At 39.7% G+C, this 19,033-nt stretch overlaps 1 protein-coding gene across 1 annotated transcript in view; it reads right to left on the reverse strand.

The window, feature by feature from the left end:
• Positions 1-19,033, reverse strand: part of ATRNL1 (attractin like 1) — a 693,411-nt gene that overhangs the window by 89,488 nt on the left and 584,890 nt on the right. Inside the window, exon 28 of the mRNA XM_042457618.1 lies at positions 14,377-14,491. Within this exon, the coding sequence (XP_042313552.1) occupies positions 14,377-14,491 (115 nt within the window). The remainder of the gene's footprint in view (positions 1-14,376; positions 14,492-19,033) is intronic.

Here is a 19,033-nt window from a genome sequence, read left to right on the forward strand (position 1 = left end):
CCCCACACAACCAGCAGGCTTCCACATTGATCTGGTGGCAAGAATAAAGAAGAGAGCAATTTCTTGATCTGCTGCAGATCCAGAGAAGGACATCTTCCTGGTGTTTCTACCTAAAGAAATGGAGCCAGATGCCATGTAAGTGCAACTCCACCTTTCTCTAGCCATTAAAAGGTTTGTAGGGCAGTACTCTAGCAGCTGACAGTATTGAGGGAAGGAGGCGTCATTGTACAAGGAGCTACTGGATACCTCATTCTACAATTACCTTAAATCAATAAATGCAGATGTAAAGAGTTAATGCTTGTCCTTGTAACAAAAAAAAATTCCAGCCATTACATAACTGTTCTGCATTGACTTCAGTAAGAGGATTGTATCTCATATCAATTTTAGAGTGTGAAAGTAGAAAACAAATACTTTATGTGCAATGATTTTATAATTTATGACACAAAATATTGGCACATTTTTTTAAAAAAAAACAAGAACTTTCTCCTCCATCTGTCATTTATAAATATTGTCTTTTTTCCAGTACTGATCTATAAACAAAGCCTTTTGAAATTGATAAGAAAAAGAAGAAAGAAGCATATGAAACAGAAATGGGAACAAACAGTGACATCCTGAAGCTATTTCATTTAGTTTCATTTTTGATTGATTTTCTTAATTAATCCAAAGCAATATGTACTGTAGCATCAAAGAGAATACCCCACCCCATCAACATTTCAAATAAATACACTAAAATATCACTTGGGTCTTTTGTCAGATATAATATTTATCAATCTGTGAAATGTTAAATCTCTATGGCAGCTTTCTCATATACTGTACACAGTTCAAAAGCGAGCAATGATCCCTGGTGCTTGCAGCTGTGTCAATTCATCTATTAGGTTACATTGCCCTAATCTTTCTTTCATAATGAATTGCAATATTTGTTGCCTATCCACACTGTATGTAGCTATGCCTTGTGTAGACAAAAGCTATTATGGAGCCTTCTTGGCACACCTGCACTCCTGCTAATTCACTTAGTTCCTGTCCCAGAGTACTGCCTGCTGTTTCATCCTGAGACTTCCAGTGGCCAGACTCTAACAACTGAGCCAGATGCTATCAAATTATGCAAGAGCTTGGTGCTGCCAACACACGTGCTATGTGGCAATCTCCCCTTATTAGCAATCTTATTACCAGTTACAGCACCTTACCTTGAAGGCACCTGCATGCATAGTAACTGCAGCAAAACAAAGAATCTATCATTTGAGAGAATAATGCCCCTCTCTTTCTGCATACCTTTCCATGAATGGAATGTGACACCAATATGGATAGTATTACGTCATACCAATCCCTAAATGTATTTTTAAACTTATTTGTCATAATCTGTGTCAGCTAGCCATGGATCAAAAATCCAAACAATGAAGTAAAGTAACAGCAGAGAGATATACAGAAATCAATAACCCATAGCATGAACAAGGAATATCCATATATATAATTGATCCAATTTTTAAAAAGTTTTTATTTAAGGCCTGGTACAGATGGGCCCGAAAGGACACCCTCGTCATGTGCTAGGGATGCCTGGGGGTGGAGCGCCCACACGCCCTGCAACCTTAGCATGTGAAGAGGGTGTAATAATGGCAGCGCCCTGTATACATGTGGAGCACTTGTTATGCTGCCCTTACGGTGTAAAAAGAATCAGCTTTTTGTGTGTTCTTTTTCCGCCGGAAGGAAGCTGCGCGGTTTGGTGCCTGCGGCTTCCCTCCGGTGGAAAAACAGGCGCCGGCAGGCTGCCGTTCTCTGGCAGTCTGTACCGCCTCTAGGAGGAGAATAAATACTCCAACAGGCAGAACCATGTGCCAAAAAGTATGCAGTAACAAAGCTCTATTCATGCTTCTGAATATAGAATTTGAGCTGATATAGAACAATGAATCTTCTCACGTAATGCTATCCCCAGTCATTTAGATGACTAATTTTGCTGGAGTTCTACTCATTTGTGTTTAGTCATGAACATGACTTTCTTCAGTATCAAACTTTGCTTTATCAAGATTACCAATCATGCTAAGAGTGATATCGACATGTTCAAATGTACATGAGCAGAACCCCCATGTACACCTTGTTGTTTAATGTAGCAAAAACAGTATTTGAGGGAAATGGGGCTGCCACACACGCGCGCACTCAGTCTCATTGGGAAATATGATAAAGCAAAATAAGATAATGGAAGATCTGAGAAGGTAGGGCTGGCATGCATGCAGGAATGTCCACACCGGGTCAGCATTTTCATCTCCAGTTTCAGCCTTCATACAACCTAAATAGGTATCTTGTTATAGTTACTATCTTAACTCTGCCACCAAAGTTAAAATACTGAGCCAGCTTTTAGTAATGTATTTTCTGGTTACAGTAATACACGCCTTGGTTAAATCCCATTTAGACTACTGCAATATTCTCTCCATGGGGCTGTCTTTGGAAAGGATTCTGAAATTCCTGCAGGTCCACGATTCTGCAGCCAGAGTGCTGGCTAAACCTGATCATAGAGAGTACAGAAACTCCTATTTAAAACTACATCAATGGTTACCAGTCACCCACTGAACATAGTTCAAAGTGATAATTATAAGCTGTAGAGCCTTATATGACTTGGGCCCACACTGAGGACCTTATTGCACACATTATTTTCCCCATTATGGGAACTGGAAGGGGCCACTTGGGGCAGCGCGCAACCAGGAAAAAAATGGATTTTACCGCACAGCAAATCGTCCACAAAATGGCCTTGTTCCGTTCCCTGGTGCCAAGCCATCCCCACTGAGTCCTGAGGAGCATTAAATGTTTGGGTCAGAAGTCTTCTGACCAAGCAAAATGGCATCCCTCAGCAATGAATGGGGATGGCTTGGCACCAGGGAATGGAACAGGGCCATTTTGTGGACGATTTGCTGTGCGGTAAAATCCATTTTTTTCTGGTCACACTTGTCCCCAAGCATCCCCTTCCAATTCCCATTACGGGGAAATTAATGTGTGTGATAAGGTTCTAAGACACCTGTCTTCCCATATGAATTTGCCTGAGTTTTGATATCTTGCTGGGGGTGGGGTGGGGTGGGGAGCTTTACTTCTATTCCACCATCTTCACTGTCATGTTTGAAGAGGACATTAGAGGGGGCCTACTCAGCAGCTGCTTCCAGGCTATGGAACTTTCGTCCATAGATGGCTAGGCTGTTTCTTTTCAGACATGTATTTGGCCATTCACCAGCTGCTACAAAAGTATATTTTAATGGAGGTGTTGTCCGTTCCACCCCTTCTGCTTATCTTTTAAAAATGTTTTTAAACTATTTTAATTAATTCAGTGTTGGCATTTGATTGAGGAGATTATCACATGCAAATATCCTCAACAGGATAGATGTGCATTTAACTGTCCCCTGACAGATTTTATTGCACTGAGCTGTGGTTGGGCTGTAGGCAGCCTGTGTGCAACCTGGGCTTCTCCTGTAGCTTTTCAAGAATGGGGAAAGTGAACAGAGGTAGCATGAGGTAAGGGTGGGAACTGAGCTAGACATGGAGCAGTGGGTGGCAGGAAGATGAGCTGAATATGAAGAGAAGGGACAAGAAGTGAAGGAAAATGGAGTAAGACTTTGGTGTGTCTCCTAGTCCCTTACTGCTACAAGAATGTTGCCCTGTGATATTTCACAGGTACTTCTTTGTTTTAAAAAAAGTTGGCAGCTTCAGAGAAATGCAATCTACTCTTAATGAATTGTTCCAAGTCACACTGTAAAATATGGGCAAGTATAAATAGGGGTAAAAACATTGCTAGTATTTAGTTTTGATTAAGCCTCATTTTACAAACGTATGCTTTGTCCCTCTCAGTAAAAGAACAATGATAGCATTTTTCATTGTCTCCTAATACTGTCAGACTCAAGGCTTTGATACTAAGTATCATACAATATCCAAATTATTAATAAATATGGACAATATAGCTTCTTTCTCTTCATCATGTTATGTTAAAAGCTTAATATAGCTATGACCTGCCCCAAGTTCGTTAGACATTTAATGTCTACCTTGAATAAAATAGTCTATTTAACTGATTTTAAAATACTTTTTAATGCTATAATTCATAGAATCATAGAGTTGGAGGATACCACAAGGGCCATCCAGTCCAACCCCCTGCCATGTAGGAACTCTCAATCAAATCTTCCCCGACAGATGGCCATCCAGCCTATGTTTAAAGACTTCCAAGGAAGGAGACTCCACCACTCTCCGAGGGAGTGTGATCCACTGTCGAACAGTTCTTACTGTCAGGAAGTTCCTCCTAATGTTTAGGTGGGATCTCTTTTCCTGTAGCTTGAATCCATTGTTCCAGATCCTATTCTCGGGAGCAGTGGAAACAAGCTTGCTCTACCCTCAATCTGACATCCCTTCTAATATTTAAACAGGGCGATCATATCACCTCTTAACCGTCTCTTCTCCAGGCTAAACATGCCCAGTTTCCTAAGTCGCTCCTCATAGGGCATGGTTTCCAGACCCTTCACCATTTTGGTCGCCTTCCTTTGCATACGCTCCAGTTTCTCAACATCCTTTTTGAATTGTGGTGCCTACAAATGTATACAGTATTCTAAGTAAGTCCTGACCAAGGCAGAATAGAGTGGCACTATTACTTCCTTGGATCTAGATGCTATACTTCTATAGATGCAGCCTAAAATCGCATTGGCCTTTTTCGCTGCTACACCACAGTGTTGACTCATATTCAACTTGTGGTCTACGAGGACTCCTAGATTCCTTTCACACATAGTCTCATTAACTCTATGGCTTTTAGTTGTATTTTCATTTATATTGTGAGCTACCTTGTGCCTACCCACCCCATGTTTGTTTTTAGACAGTGTAGCAATATTTGAGAATAAATCTTTGATTTCTCGGTACTGTTATCCATGATCCTAGGGTGACCTCTATCTCTGGAAAAGAACAACAGTTCCACAGAAGTATTCATGGAATCAGGTTCTTTTAAAACAACGAATATGGACTACTGGATGACAATGGAAACAATCTTCTTCCTCCCACCAACCACAGACTTACTCTTCAAAGCCACAGAGACTCCAAGGAAGGTCTTTTAGTAAGTCATGACTTTTCAGTAAGCCAAGAAAGTCACTCATGTGACAAATCATTCTATCATTTAAAAACACAGACAAAGACTCAGGCACAAGGTATATTATTATTATTATTATTATTATTATTATTATTATTATTATTATATGTGAAGGCATAATAGACATTGGTTTAAATGTGGATTTGCTCCAATTGCATAGTCAGTACTTTCACTCACTTTCATTTCATCCTTCTAGAACCATAGTTCAGTCTCTTCAAAGTCTGTTTTGTTATATCAGGATTTGTGAGAGAAATAGCAACATATTCTATGCATGGTAAACACACTATGCCACAAGAGTTGGCAAATAATAAGACATGCCGTACAACAATGGGTTAGAACCCAGCACCCTCTAGCCTATGGAGTTTGAAAACCAGAAAGCTTTGAATAAAACTGCTACTAGGGTACTCACAGGACTGGGTACAAAGAATGAAGAGTCCAGCCAGAATGGCACCCATCAGAATGACACCCATGTGCACTTGCTCTAGCCATAATCTTACAAGCATGCGCTATGAAATGATCCTCACAAAATTCTCTCTCAGTAGAGGTTTTCCTCTATTGTGACAGCTAGGAATGGATGAAAATGGATAGGACTTTTCACAGGAAATCTCCAAATTCACATTTTCCCCCATACACAAGATGGAAAGAATTAGAAAATGTATGGGTGAAAACTAAGTAAGTCCTGGCAAGAGGCTCTCAGTGCATAGCCCTGTATACTCAGCTATGTGTCTGTTGCTGAATTAGGGTGACCATTTCTCTTTTTCACCAACAATTTCCTCATCTTTAACAGCTATAACGCAGGGATGTATATGTCCATCCTTATTCAGAGAAGCATTCCCGGGCATTGTGTGACTGTTATGTGACTGTTATTTGATATTTGCTTTGATATGTGATATTCAATATTTTTAATTTGTTGTTTGCTTATTTTATCTAATGCTATCTTGTATTATTATTTATTGTTCTACATGTATTTCGTTATTATCCTACAGAATGTACGCTTTTGGCAGGTTTCATTTTTATCGATTTTTTAATTGTATGTACAGCGCTGTGTAAATCTACAGTGCTCGATAAATAAAGTTTAATAATAATAATAATAATAATAATAGGATAACTGATTCCTAGGATGTAACCTGGATAGATGATTCAGAATTTTGCTTCAGCTGTTTTTGATAAGAACATCCCCAACCCCCTATAGATTTCTTTACTGAATCAGTTGGCAAAAACCCCTGATAATTTTTTAAAAAAATATGAATTTTGGGGGGAAATTCATAGATTGTCCATCCGTTCTAGCAGTCATATCCTGGTTATATGCACTACACAATCAGTGTTAGGGCAATATTTTCTCCTCAGTATTCTGTGTACCATCTTTTTATTTTATCCTGATCGCAAAATAGCAAAGACTTGGAACAATTATTGCCTAACGTTACTGAAGAAAGTACAAAAGCAAATGACCAATAAATGAGCCCCAGTCCAAACTGAGCCTGAACACTCTCTAGAAGTCAAAATAACTAACCTGAGGCTAATGTTGAAGACAACAGCAAATAAGAACAGCAAAGGGCAGGAGATCAGATATCCTATTGAAGGGCATGGATAACTTTCTGTTGCTGCAGTGCAATCTAAGAGTGGAACTCCTTAATGTTTTCTATGTGTGCACATCCTTATCGGTAAATTACTGGTTTGAGTCTCTGCACTTTGTGCTCCATATTTACATACAGGAGCTAGATTGTGCCCATAGATATTTGTCTCTACATTTTATGAAGAACATGGTCTTAACTGTACAACAAGACAGCTGTTTGACTGAATGATAGAGCAGATCTAAGAGCAGGTGCATCCAAGGTTCTAAAAAGGACTAAATTATAGCTCTCCAATTCTTAGGTCAGTAAACAAAACAAATCGGACAACAGAAATATGAGGGGCAATAAGGTAATGCATAAATTACCTGAAAAGAGCAAAATGCCAATGATGCAGCAGCAGAGCAAGTGGAAATAACTAACTCAAGGTCTAGCTATGTAGTTTGGGTGAAATATTGAACAGCACACAGAGAACAATCTAGGAGCAAAATAAATTCTCTGGAATGAAGAGCTGAGAACATGTCATTGCAAACAATAAAAAACACCTGCAAACCAAACTTTAGGAATAGGGTTAGCTGTAAAGTTTATAAATCTTGGTGCCAAATCCTTGTGGGTTGATTCTGAATTTTGGGGGGGGGGGAATAAGAAGTGTCTTGCAAAATATATATATATAAAAGCATAATATAATATAATATAATATAATGTATACTGAAGAGGCATACTATACAATTTAACATACAAAAAACCCTACCTAGAGCCAAGCATTAAGCTGTAGCGAAATTATGTATAGCAAGAAATAAATTGCACTGATATAAGTATGGTTTACTTTGAGTTAATATGCTTAGGTCATGTAGACCAACATGTTACAGATGCCCTCATATCTAGGCATTAGCCCCTATATTTGGAACCATCATTTAGCATGAGTCAAGCACCAAACTGTCTAGGACCAAAATGTAGAATGCAAGCCTTCTGTGACATCATAGCAGCTAAAGCTTGACCTGCTCAACACAACAGTTTATGTGATGCAACTATTCAATTTGCCATATCAGACTGTAGGTGGGAGAACTTGAGTGATTAATGTTCCACTAAAGGTAAAGGTAGTCCCTTGACATGAATGTTAAAGCCCTAAATGGCTTGGGTCCAAGCTATCTCAGAGACCGCCTCTTCCCATACAATCCTCCCTGCGCTCTCCGGTCCTCTGGGAAGAGCTTGTTGCAGCCTCAAAATTTGAGGTTTGTGGCGACCTCCCGGAAGGCTTTTTCTGCTGTCTCCCCCAGGCTCTGGAACAACCTGCCGGATGAGATCCGTCAATTAATATCTTTGGACAGCTTCAAAAAGGCTGTCAAGACAGATCTCTTCAGGCAGGCCTTCCCAGACTAAAATATCCTGGCCTCAGGATCTCAGGATCTCCCCCCTCCTCAGTAATGTCTCCAAAGCCCCCTTTTCTTTTCTTTAGAACTGAAGTTGCAGTGGTTTATCGGTTGGTATTATTTTGTTTAATTTATTGTTGTTCTAACTAGTTATTGTGGTTTTAATTTAGATATGCAGTTTAATAACCTTTTAAAGGGGGAGGGAAATATATTGTTTTTATGCTGTATGTTATTTTAATGTTGTAAACCGCCCGGATTGGTTCGCCACAGGGCGGTATATAAATACAATTTTATTTATTTATATGTCTAGTCATAACCGACAGTAGGGGGCGGTGCTCATTTCCGTTTCTAAGACAAAGAGCTTGCGATGTCCGTGGACTGCTCTGGTGATCATGTGGCCAGCATGACTGCACCAAATGCTGTTACTTTCCCACTGAGAAGTGGTACCTATTTATCTACTTGCATTTGAATGCTTTCAAATTGCTAGGTTGGCAGATGCTTGGATTAGTGATAGGAGCTCACCCCATCATGCAGCACTTGGGCCTTGAACTGCCAACCTTTGAATCTTCTGATCATCAAAACTGGCATCTTAACTACTAAGCCACTGCATCCCCACTACATATCACAGAATCCCCCAGTTCCATTGGGGGAAAACTGTTGATGAATCTGGTCTGATGTTGATTGGATGAATATGGACGTAGGTTATCTCTTCACCACGAAGCAGAGTGAAGCCTCAAAGACAAGCCTCTGGCTTGCTTGGAAGAGTGCCTGGAGAAACAGCTGCCAGATCAAAGAAACAGCACTCTCCAGCTTATCACTCCTAAGAGGGCTTTATTTGTTCTTTGTTCCAAACACATGAGCTATTACTAAACCCCACTGTACAAATCTCACACCAACCGTCACACCACACTATCCCCACACAGTATAAACAGCGTCTGGGCTTATATACATAATTGCCATGTGGCCACCACTTAGCCCAGCCCCTTCCTGTTCATGTTGCTATGTACTATGGATACCAATTCTTCTTCCATCTGATGACATCGCATATTTACATTTGCTGTATGTGCTCTCCAGCACATTCGACCTTGAGCATTCGGCTGCTGCTCATGGCTCCAGGTGTAGCCAATCTAGGCTTCAGCAGACATTGCCACATCTGAACATTTTCCACTTTCAATACCTTAACAATAACCCCAAAATTTCAGGGAGAAGGATCAGTTCAAAAACCAACTTTCCAGCTTCTAAAGTGGAGAAGCTTTGTTTATGACATTTTGCATATGTGTGTGTGGAAGTGATTTGGGGTTCAATTTTATAAAGGTAAAACTTTCAACCATGCATCTCTATACTTCAAGTATGAAATCAAATAAAGCAGGAAAATAAATTAGTGCATGATATGCTACGTTGTGTACAAGAGGCCAAATTCAAAGCATCCAGAGACACAGTCACCTCTGCATCAAAAGTTCTACTGTGCTATTATAGCAGAGCAACTATTAGCTTCAGGACAGTGTAGTCAAAATCTGAGGTGATGTAAGATCAGAGAGAAGGAAACTTTAAAGAGAAATGAAAACACAGTGTACAAAATTACCTAGTATATAATGTGGAAGAGAGGCCTATGCAGAATTTCAAGATGTCTCACTGAAACATTGGAATGCTAGACTTGCTAATCTGATCTTCTTGGTCTACACCACTCAGGCGAGGGATGGCCAGTCTTCTGACCATCTCTTGTAAAGATCAGCACAAAGAGATTGTACACGCCCCTTGCTCCAGTGACAGTCAATGGCTTCCATGTTGGGGTGCAGCTAACCTATCCAAGATGCTGATATTATTTTGGAGATAGGGTTCAGATGCATCAAGAGTACACTTGAAGTCTGGGGGGGTGGGATCAGAGGCGATTCGCCACATCCGTGACACAGAAGCCACTGGCAGCCACAGCTTTGCACTAATCTATGCCAAGACAGATTGCAACACCATCTAGTAAAGCGCTGTCCTCTGCTCGTTCTCTTTCTGATCCCTGTCCCAGCTACTTAACTCCTTGCAGTAGTATAGGAATTTATGTTGGTGCAAGGATAGAACCACAGTGGGAATCAGCAATTGATTCTATTTGTGGGCTTGTTGATTTGTTGACACGTACCTTCAAGTCATTTCTGACTTATGACAATCCTAAGGAAAACCTATCACAGAGTTTTCTTGGCAGAATTTGTCAGACGGGGTTTGCCCTCACCTTCCTCTGGGGCAGAGAGAGTATGGCTTGCTCAAGGTCAGCCAGTGGTTTTCCATAGCTGATCGGGGATTTGAATCTGGTCTCCCACTGTCCTATTTCAACACTCAGAACCCTATTCCACATTGGCTTTAGACTAGACTATTTATGCTAGACTGTTTATGAAACTGTACATGCATCTTTCTGTTTACGTCAACAGGAAGGGACCACAATAATCACAGTAATATAATTATTATATACACAAAAATATGCATGTTTGACCAAAAATATTTGAAAAATGCACACAATCATACTTTACTCAGTGAGGATTTTTAAAAAAGAACAACACAATGTTTATTAAAGATGTTTAGAAAATGTGTACATTAGATACTGTACACAACAAAATTCATATCAGTTTCAATGTGGAAGGGGGGAAAGGTCTCAAAACTGGTACAGACCTGGAGTGGGACAAGTGAGATCCTGAGTGGGTGGGATTCTGAGAAGCATGAAAAAAAAATCAAAATGGACCTATTTTCACATCCCTTTACAGGGTATGTGTGTCACACCCTTATGCAGGCTTTAAGTTGCATAGCTATACTGCCTAAATAGAAAGGCAGGACTGAGATACGATATTACAGCTTCTAACTATCAAGCTACATTTTCACCTTGTATATAGGAAATCTGTGGTGTTTCTCTGTTCTTTGCAATTATGTGCTTTGCTACCAGAGCTAAGAAACAGATTAATCTTTGTCACTTTTTTCTTTTAAGTTAAGAAATGTCTGAAATTTGGAATGGATAATGCATTTCTTTTATACTGTTCTTTTTATATATAAAAAAAGAACTGTAATTGTCATATCAAAGAATGAAAAAAAGATGTTGATAATGGTTTTATTGTTGTATATGGGCATTTACAGGCCAGAATCCTCTTGGTAACTTGTGGTTCTTTAACTAGGGATTACATCACCTTGAGTACTTTAGAGGACACTGGACAAGGAGTTACTTAGAAGCTCCTTAAGCAATACTTCCCCCCAGGTTTTGGAATAGCAGCTGGTTGGTACTGGGTACACTATGCCCCTCCTCTGAACCCAATGGTTACTGGCTGGCTGGGAGGCACCAGGAGAGCTCTATCATGCCATTGCCTTCTCTCCCAGATGTCCTGTGTTCATCCTTTTTGGATTTCAGTCTTAACTCTACTGGCAGAGGTTTATATTCCATCATCATCATCATCATCATCATCATCATCCACAACAAAAAGTTCTCAGTCCATATTTTGCATTTTGTCAGTTCAAAAAATTAGGAATATTACTCATTAGATTTTTTTAAAAAAACCTAAACCATTGTCCATCTCAGGGGTAGGCAACCTGCGGCCCGCGGGCCGGATGCGGCCCGGCAAGACCTTGGGACCAGCCCCAGCCCAGTCCTGCCGCCGATTACCACCGGAGCCTTTGGCCTATCAGGTGGAGGTGGGCAAGCGGCAGGCAAGGGGAGCAAGCGGCGGGCAAGGGGGGCAATTGTCTATAGAAGCCTCTGAAACATGCATTTATATTAACTTTTTTTTAAAATCAGCAAAATTTTTAGCGTGTCTGCCATATTTTTAAAAAGTGTCCTCCATTTGAAATTTTTGTCCTACATTTGTCCCGGTTTATTTATTTATTTCATTCTTTTAAAAAAATATTTAATTATTTATTTTTTGGCTTCGGCCCCCCAGTTGTCTGAGGGACAGCAACCCGGCCCCCGGCTCAAAAAGGTTGCCTACCCCTGGTCCATCTACTCAACCTCTTTCTCACTAAAGGGTTACACATCACACCTATGATGAACCACACTCTAAATACCTCTTATTTTGTGGTTTGAGGATGGTGTCTCATGGAGAATATGGTGTTCCTCCTTCAAATAATTGCCATCTGGTTGAAGACATACAATTGTATAGTCTTTTGTAGAAGCAATAATATATTTTAACTACCCAAAGTAGATCTAATTAGTCTATCATGGTTTACTGTCTAACATCCAAAAACTGATTTCCATAATGATGTAAATCTTAGGGTGTATCCATGCATGAATATAAACATAACATAAAGTAACATAAAGCAATTTAGTTCATGACCTTCTTATCTCCCACAGAGGTCACTGTCTTCTGTACAAATTCTAATGTATATCTAGAGAGCGTGGGGGGGGGGTGTTGCCAATAAATAAACATCATTAGAAATTTTCCATAAGATTTGTACACAGAGGTAACACTGATATATGGCGCCATCACAAAATTCAAGTTGCATTTGGAAAAATGACACCAGAACAATTTCCCAATTCCCTGGTTTGACATAGGCCATTTCAAGTTCCATTATCATTTTATATACCATTAATACTCATTTACAAATTGACCTCATGTATAAGTGGAGGGAAGGTTTCAGGACCGAAATCCTGGATTTTGATATGACCCATACATAAGTTGAGGATAAAAGTTAGGGAGCTATAACAAAGAATGGAAAGGGGTAAACACCACTTCCATCCCTCCTTCTCCTTCTCTGGATCTGTCCTGACCACCTAACACCACTTCCCAGGTGCTGGAGGAGAGGTTTTAACGTTGGGTTGGGAAGGGACAGAAGTGGAGTTTCTTTAATGGGAAGAGAAGGCTTTCAGATCAGACTGGGAAGGGTCAGAAGTGGAGCTAAAAGGGGAGTTTTTTTGATGGGAAGAGAAGGCTTTCAAATTGGACTGGGGAATTCTTTCACACAGACATGCACACACAAAAAAACTCCTGCCTCAAGACAAGAAGAGTGGGGCAACACAGGGTGCTTGTTTCAGCACCTTTCTAACTAGTATTAGTGTACTGAACTGTATATAAGTCGACCTAGAATTTTAGGGGCCAATTTTGGTGCATAAATTTCTTGACTTACAGTCAAGTATATACACTAAGCAGCTCTAATGAATTATTACTAGAGATAAATAGTTCAAAATATGTCTTTTTTCTCAATGAGCCATTACTATGAACCTTAATACTATAGGTATTTCATGAGTAGTATGGAAATACTGGTACACAGATATGCTTTGCATTAATTTCACAATACTGTTTAATATCGTTGATCTATCCTAGTTTTTTTGGTTCAGACATATAGGCTGGTATCCTGTTAGGCAGAAATGATGTTGTAATCTTGTTTACGACATCATATTTGCCTTGTGAATTTGTCCTATTAACATTTACCATCTTGTGACTTTTTACTATTAACATTTACAAGAGTGGGACCATTTCTACAATCAGAAATGTCCTGAAACCCACCTTAAAATCTAGGCAGTTCTATCAAAGGACTAAGTTCTGAAGTGTTGGCATGTGTAGTCCTGAAGGATGATATGCCAGGCCCGCTCCCGCCAGTGAGTGATGGTGTGATGATTTGTGAGACAACTTTGTAGGGGGCCTTTCTGCTAGCTTTTCCATTGCTCCCTGACAGGAGGGAACTGGACACATCATCCTTCACTGTCTCACTCACCAGCACCACAGAACTCCATCCACTGGTAGAGATGTCTAGATTTTAAGGTGGGTTTTGGGGGGTCAGATCATAAAACAGATTGTGGCCATGTGTCTGATGCAGCCTCTCAGTTATACTCTGTAGATTTTCCAACACATTATTGCCTTGATTTTTAAAACATTATGTTTCACTGCTGTTAAAGGAGATAAACTGTAACTGGATGCAGATTTTTAAAATTTAGCTCATACTGAATACATTATCTTAATACAGCAATTATACTTGATTATATCTATTTATTTTTACAATTCAGTTCTGTGATGGTGGCAGCAAGCTATGCCTTGTCAGTTTGAGTTTACTTTTCTTTGTGTAAATCAACAGCTCAAAGGATGCCAGCATTTTAAGCAGTTAGGCAAAGAATGCTTATTAGTATAATTAGCTCACTAGACATGGCAGGGAAAAAATGGAAATGGGCATCAAGTTTATAAAAAACACAAGCACTCCAGATAATATAGCAAACTACCGAATTACTAGTGACTCAAGTTGTTAAAAAACATTTGTATAGCTTGGAAAGGTGACACCATTAAAAGAGGACCTCGATCAGTTTTCATTTTCATGCAAATAATCCATCACTATAAAGGTACAATAATATTACTGAATTAGTGCTATAGCTGTGATTTAGTAGGATTTTTACCTGATTGACCTGGTGGTGGGACTCCCGATGATCCTCTTGGCAGGCATAAAAACACAGTAAGTACTGCTGCTTTGTTTCCTGAGCAAGGCTCAATGGCAATTGGTTTCGGAGAACCCTGCAATTGGGGGAAAATACAACATTATGTAGGTGGAATATTTTCTGTTGCTATTTTTTTGCTTGTTTCTAAATTAAAAGTACCTAAACCTATCCATACAAACATGAATATTTCCTGTTTTTATATAAAAATGACTTCCCATTTTAAATATCTAAAGATAAGTTTTCATAAATAACTTGCTATAGCCAGGTAAAGCAGGAAAAAAAATTGAAATGACCTATAATAAAGGCTATTAGGTTTCATTTCGGCTAATTCTGTAGCAGATAGTGTTAATTATTGAAACATTCTGATCAACAATCTGATGTTTCAGCACTACCTTTGCTCACGGGATTAGCATCACCCAACAATTTAAAGATAAAATGCAGAGAGTATAATATTATGTACATATTATAAATAACCTTTAGTTGAAATACTTTCCTCTACCCGCAACAGAAGTAACAGGGGAAAGTACTGCTAATGATAGAAAGTATTGATTTTTTTAAAAAAAATACATTTTAAACCAGATATAAACATAGAAAGTGTCTTGGTTAACGGGCAAAATCACTACCAAATATACACTGGATCAATCTATAGCATAATCAAAGCATAATCATTTCTCATTGAAGGATCAGAAGCATTCCCACAAAGTTGAAATGGGTGGGAATCAGCAGAGGTAGGTCTTATGGGAAGGGACAGAGACCAGCTTGCTTGCTTTCACAAGACAACTAGATTCGACTTGGCAGAACAGAAGAAAAAACAAGCAGCCTTAGATTAGAAACACAGATTCCCCCCTATCATTTTCTATTTGTGAAAAAATCATTTATACAAAATAAAACTACGTATATTTGTGCAACCAACAGTCCTTGCCTCCACAATATCTCTTAAAACGCACCAAAAAATCCACAATAGTTGGTCATTTTCTCTATAGAGTGTCAGTGTGCTGAAACACACTTTCTAATCAGTCTTCTTTACATCAATGTTGTGTACTGACTGAAAGTGTAGGTTTTCAGTTAAGATGACTATTTGAAGATGCCCGGAATGGATTATGGAGCCCTTTACAAGCAAATCTAGCACTGAGCTAGAAAATCTGCTTTTTAAGACTGAGTTTAAAGTAAATGGGAGCATATATCACTAGTCATAAAAATATTACTTTAGACAAGGGGAGGTTGGAAGGAAAGTAAAAATAAACTGTACAAATTATATTGGCATAAAGCCTAAGGATTTGTATCACTTGTCTTTTAAAAAGCATTTTAATTAGTCATGTTTCCACATTATATATATGGTCAATCATATGCATTTTTCATTTCAGACTTTTTACGTTTAATGGCATACTGAAGATATCTCCAAAACAAATGTGGCTTAAAGAAGTAATTCTGCTCTCTTATGTATAAATATTTAGAAAGCAACCTTGTCATACTTTAAGATAAAAAGGGAACTATCCCATCTTTTTGATTTACTGCACAGTGTCATTAAACTTTTAACATTTCTATGAAAAATACAGAAAATGTGTGTGTGTGTGTGTGTGTGTGTGAGAGAGAGAGAGAGAGAGAGAGAGAGAGAGAGAGAGAACTGTTTTAGGAATATGATGCAAAAATAATGCTTTAATGATGATCCAAAACACACTGCAGAAATAATCCAGACAGTTTTAATGGCTCTGGCTCAATGCTAGGGAATCCTGGGAATCAGTGGCATCAATAGTGAGTGCAGGGTGTGTGGATTGCACAAGGTGACACCCCAGTGTGTATGTGTGTGAGAGAAAGAAACACCACTGCTCCTCAAACCTCTGTGTTTTTGGCAGAAACAAGCTGTGGCATTCACCTGTATCTCTTTAAAATGCCGAAGAGATGCTGCTCTGTGGGAGGAGAAATTTTTAATTTTAATTTAAAAAAAATAATTTAAAAAAATTAGTTAAAAACAACAAATTTTACCCATTTACATTTTAACCGTATGAAATTATGTACATGCAAACACATCTATTCTGTGGGTATGATATTGTAATTTAAATGTATAATTTTAATTTTGCTAGTTGTTTTATGCCACAGCTATTACCATTACATGCAGTGATAAATGAGAATTACAATTTATGATTAAATCAGGACAGAAATAATTACTAAGGTTTCTGAATGGTGTAGGATGGGAGAAAGTCAATAGGGGAGTGACGCTATGGGTTACCACACCAGGTGACACCAACCCTAGTGACGCCATTGCTGGGATTTGTAGTCTATTGTGGCACCAGAGTTCTCTGAAGAGAAACCTAAATACTTCATAGAATTGCTTAGCATTGAACCAGGGCAGTTAAAGTGGTCTCAAACCAGATTATTTCTGGAGTGTGTTTTGGACCTATATTAAATATGCTAACAAACTGTTTTTCATTAATGGGGAGTGGGAGTGTCCATTTCTACTGTATAAACCAGGAATTGCCAGGTTCAGCAGGTCTGGGGTCCAGTTTTCCATATCAGGAGTCCCCAGGGGCTGAAACACTGGGGAAAATACTAAAAGGAGGAGGGGGCAAAGGCAAGAGCAGCCAGATGTCTACGTCCAAGTTTGAAAAATAGGGTTTTTTTTTAAAAAAAATTAAAATATAATAGGCAAAGTGTGCTTGAAGGCCTCATAAGGCCTAAAGGGCTATTTTTGTGGCTCTGAAAAGCCCAAGACTCTTTTAAAATAAAACTTTAAAAGTCCTAATTTCAACATCCTCCCCCTCCCAAGGTATTTTAAATACAAGAGAGGATTTTTAAAACCCAAACGTTAACCAGAACCTCCAGTTTACCTGATGGTTTAAATCCCCCCCAGATCAGAGTGTTAAAGTAATATGATAAAACATTCTCCCTAAAGAGTAAGATATTCCAATTGAACTGCTACAATACACAGAGACAGAATCAACTCTACTGCTAAGCAATATACAGTCAGCCCTCCCCATAGGCGGGCTTGCCTTCCACGACTTTGAGCTTACATGAAAGCAAGCCCTGGCAGAAGTAATGGGGTGCGTACCCACACTGTGCGCCCTGTGTGCCTCTGCGAGCCCGTGCTCCATTATTTTTATGGGGCTTGAGTGTATGCTTCCCCCCCATAGACGGGGGAATCCAGAATGGATTTCCATGTATGGGGAGGGTGGACTATATGTCAAGAAATATGAAAGAAAAAAATGGTGGCCAGCAGACTGGAAATGAGCATACCTACCCACAAAAAGGAGACACAAAAGACTGCAACAACTATAGGATATAGCGTTATTTTCCCATGAAAGCAAAATTATGCTCCATATATTACAGCATAGACTGCGATCATACATGGAGAGAGAAATTCCAGGAGTGCAAGCAAGGTTGAGAAAAGGAAGAGGCACTAGGGATCACATTGCAAACATATGATGGCTAATGGAGGAAACAAAGGAATTCCAGAAGAAAATCAGCATGTGCTTTATAGACTGTAGCAAATCATTGGATTGCATAGAGCCCGGAAAGCTATGGAATACTCTTAAAGACATGGGAGTGCCACTACATTTGCTAGTCCTGATGGGAAATCTGTACCTAGGGCAAGAGGCTTTAGTGACAACAGAATATGGAGAAACAGAATGTTTCCCAACTGGGAAAGAGAAAGACAAGGCTATATTCTATCACCCTATTTGTTCAGCTTACTTGCAGAAAATACATATGAAGAACAAGTTTAGGCTCAGAAAAAAAGGAGGAGTGAAGATAGGAGGAAGGAACGTCAACAATCTAAGGTATGCAGATGATACCACAATACTAGTGGAAAATATCATAGACCAGAAACATACAATGCAGAAAACATATGAAGTGCGGGTTTATACTCAGCAGAAGGAGGTGTAAGGATAGGAGGAAGAAACATCAACAGTCTAAGATATGTGGACAACAGCATAGTACTAGTGGAAAACATCACAGACTTGGAACAATTACTAAGGAAGGTCAACAAAGAAAGAGCAAAGGCTGGCATAATGCTGAATATAAAGAAAACAAAAATAATGACCATGACAGATCTGCATAATTTCAACCTAGACCAGTGATGGCAAACTTTTTAGGGTTGAGTGCCCAAATAAAAAGGTCTTCTGGCACTGGGTGTTACCTAGTGCTAGGGACACTACTTCCGCCCTCCGGGGAAGGACTCCAGGGGTGGGACTTCTTCCCCCCACCCTCCCAGGACTACAGCTGCTTTTTCAGACACGAGGCGAGGGGGAAAGAAAAGGAAGAGGCACGGGCCTTTTCGTCCTTCTTACCCTGCACTGTCCCCAGCCTTCAGCTGCCTCTGGAGGGAGGGTCAGGAAGGAGGAGGAAAAGGCGCACACATTCCTTCTCCTCCTCCCCCCTGCTGTCTCCAGTCTTCAGCTGCCTTTAACGAGGTGTGCACCTGCTCCTCCTCCTCCTCCCTCACTGTCCCAAGAGGCAGCTGGAGGCTGGGTGGGGGGTCAGGAAGGATGAGGAAGAAGCACACACCTCTTCCTCCTCCCTCTGTGCCATCCCTGGCCTTCATCTGCCTCTAGAGAGGATGGAGAGGGTCGGGAAGGAAGAGGAAGAGACAATGAAAAAATCAAAATAGTTAACATGTTCCCAT

This window comes from Sceloporus undulatus, chromosome 3 (genome assembly GCF_019175285.1).
Source record: "Sceloporus undulatus isolate JIND9_A2432 ecotype Alabama chromosome 3, SceUnd_v1.1, whole genome shotgun sequence".
NCBI lineage: Eukaryota > Metazoa > Chordata > Lepidosauria > Squamata > Phrynosomatidae > Sceloporus > Sceloporus undulatus.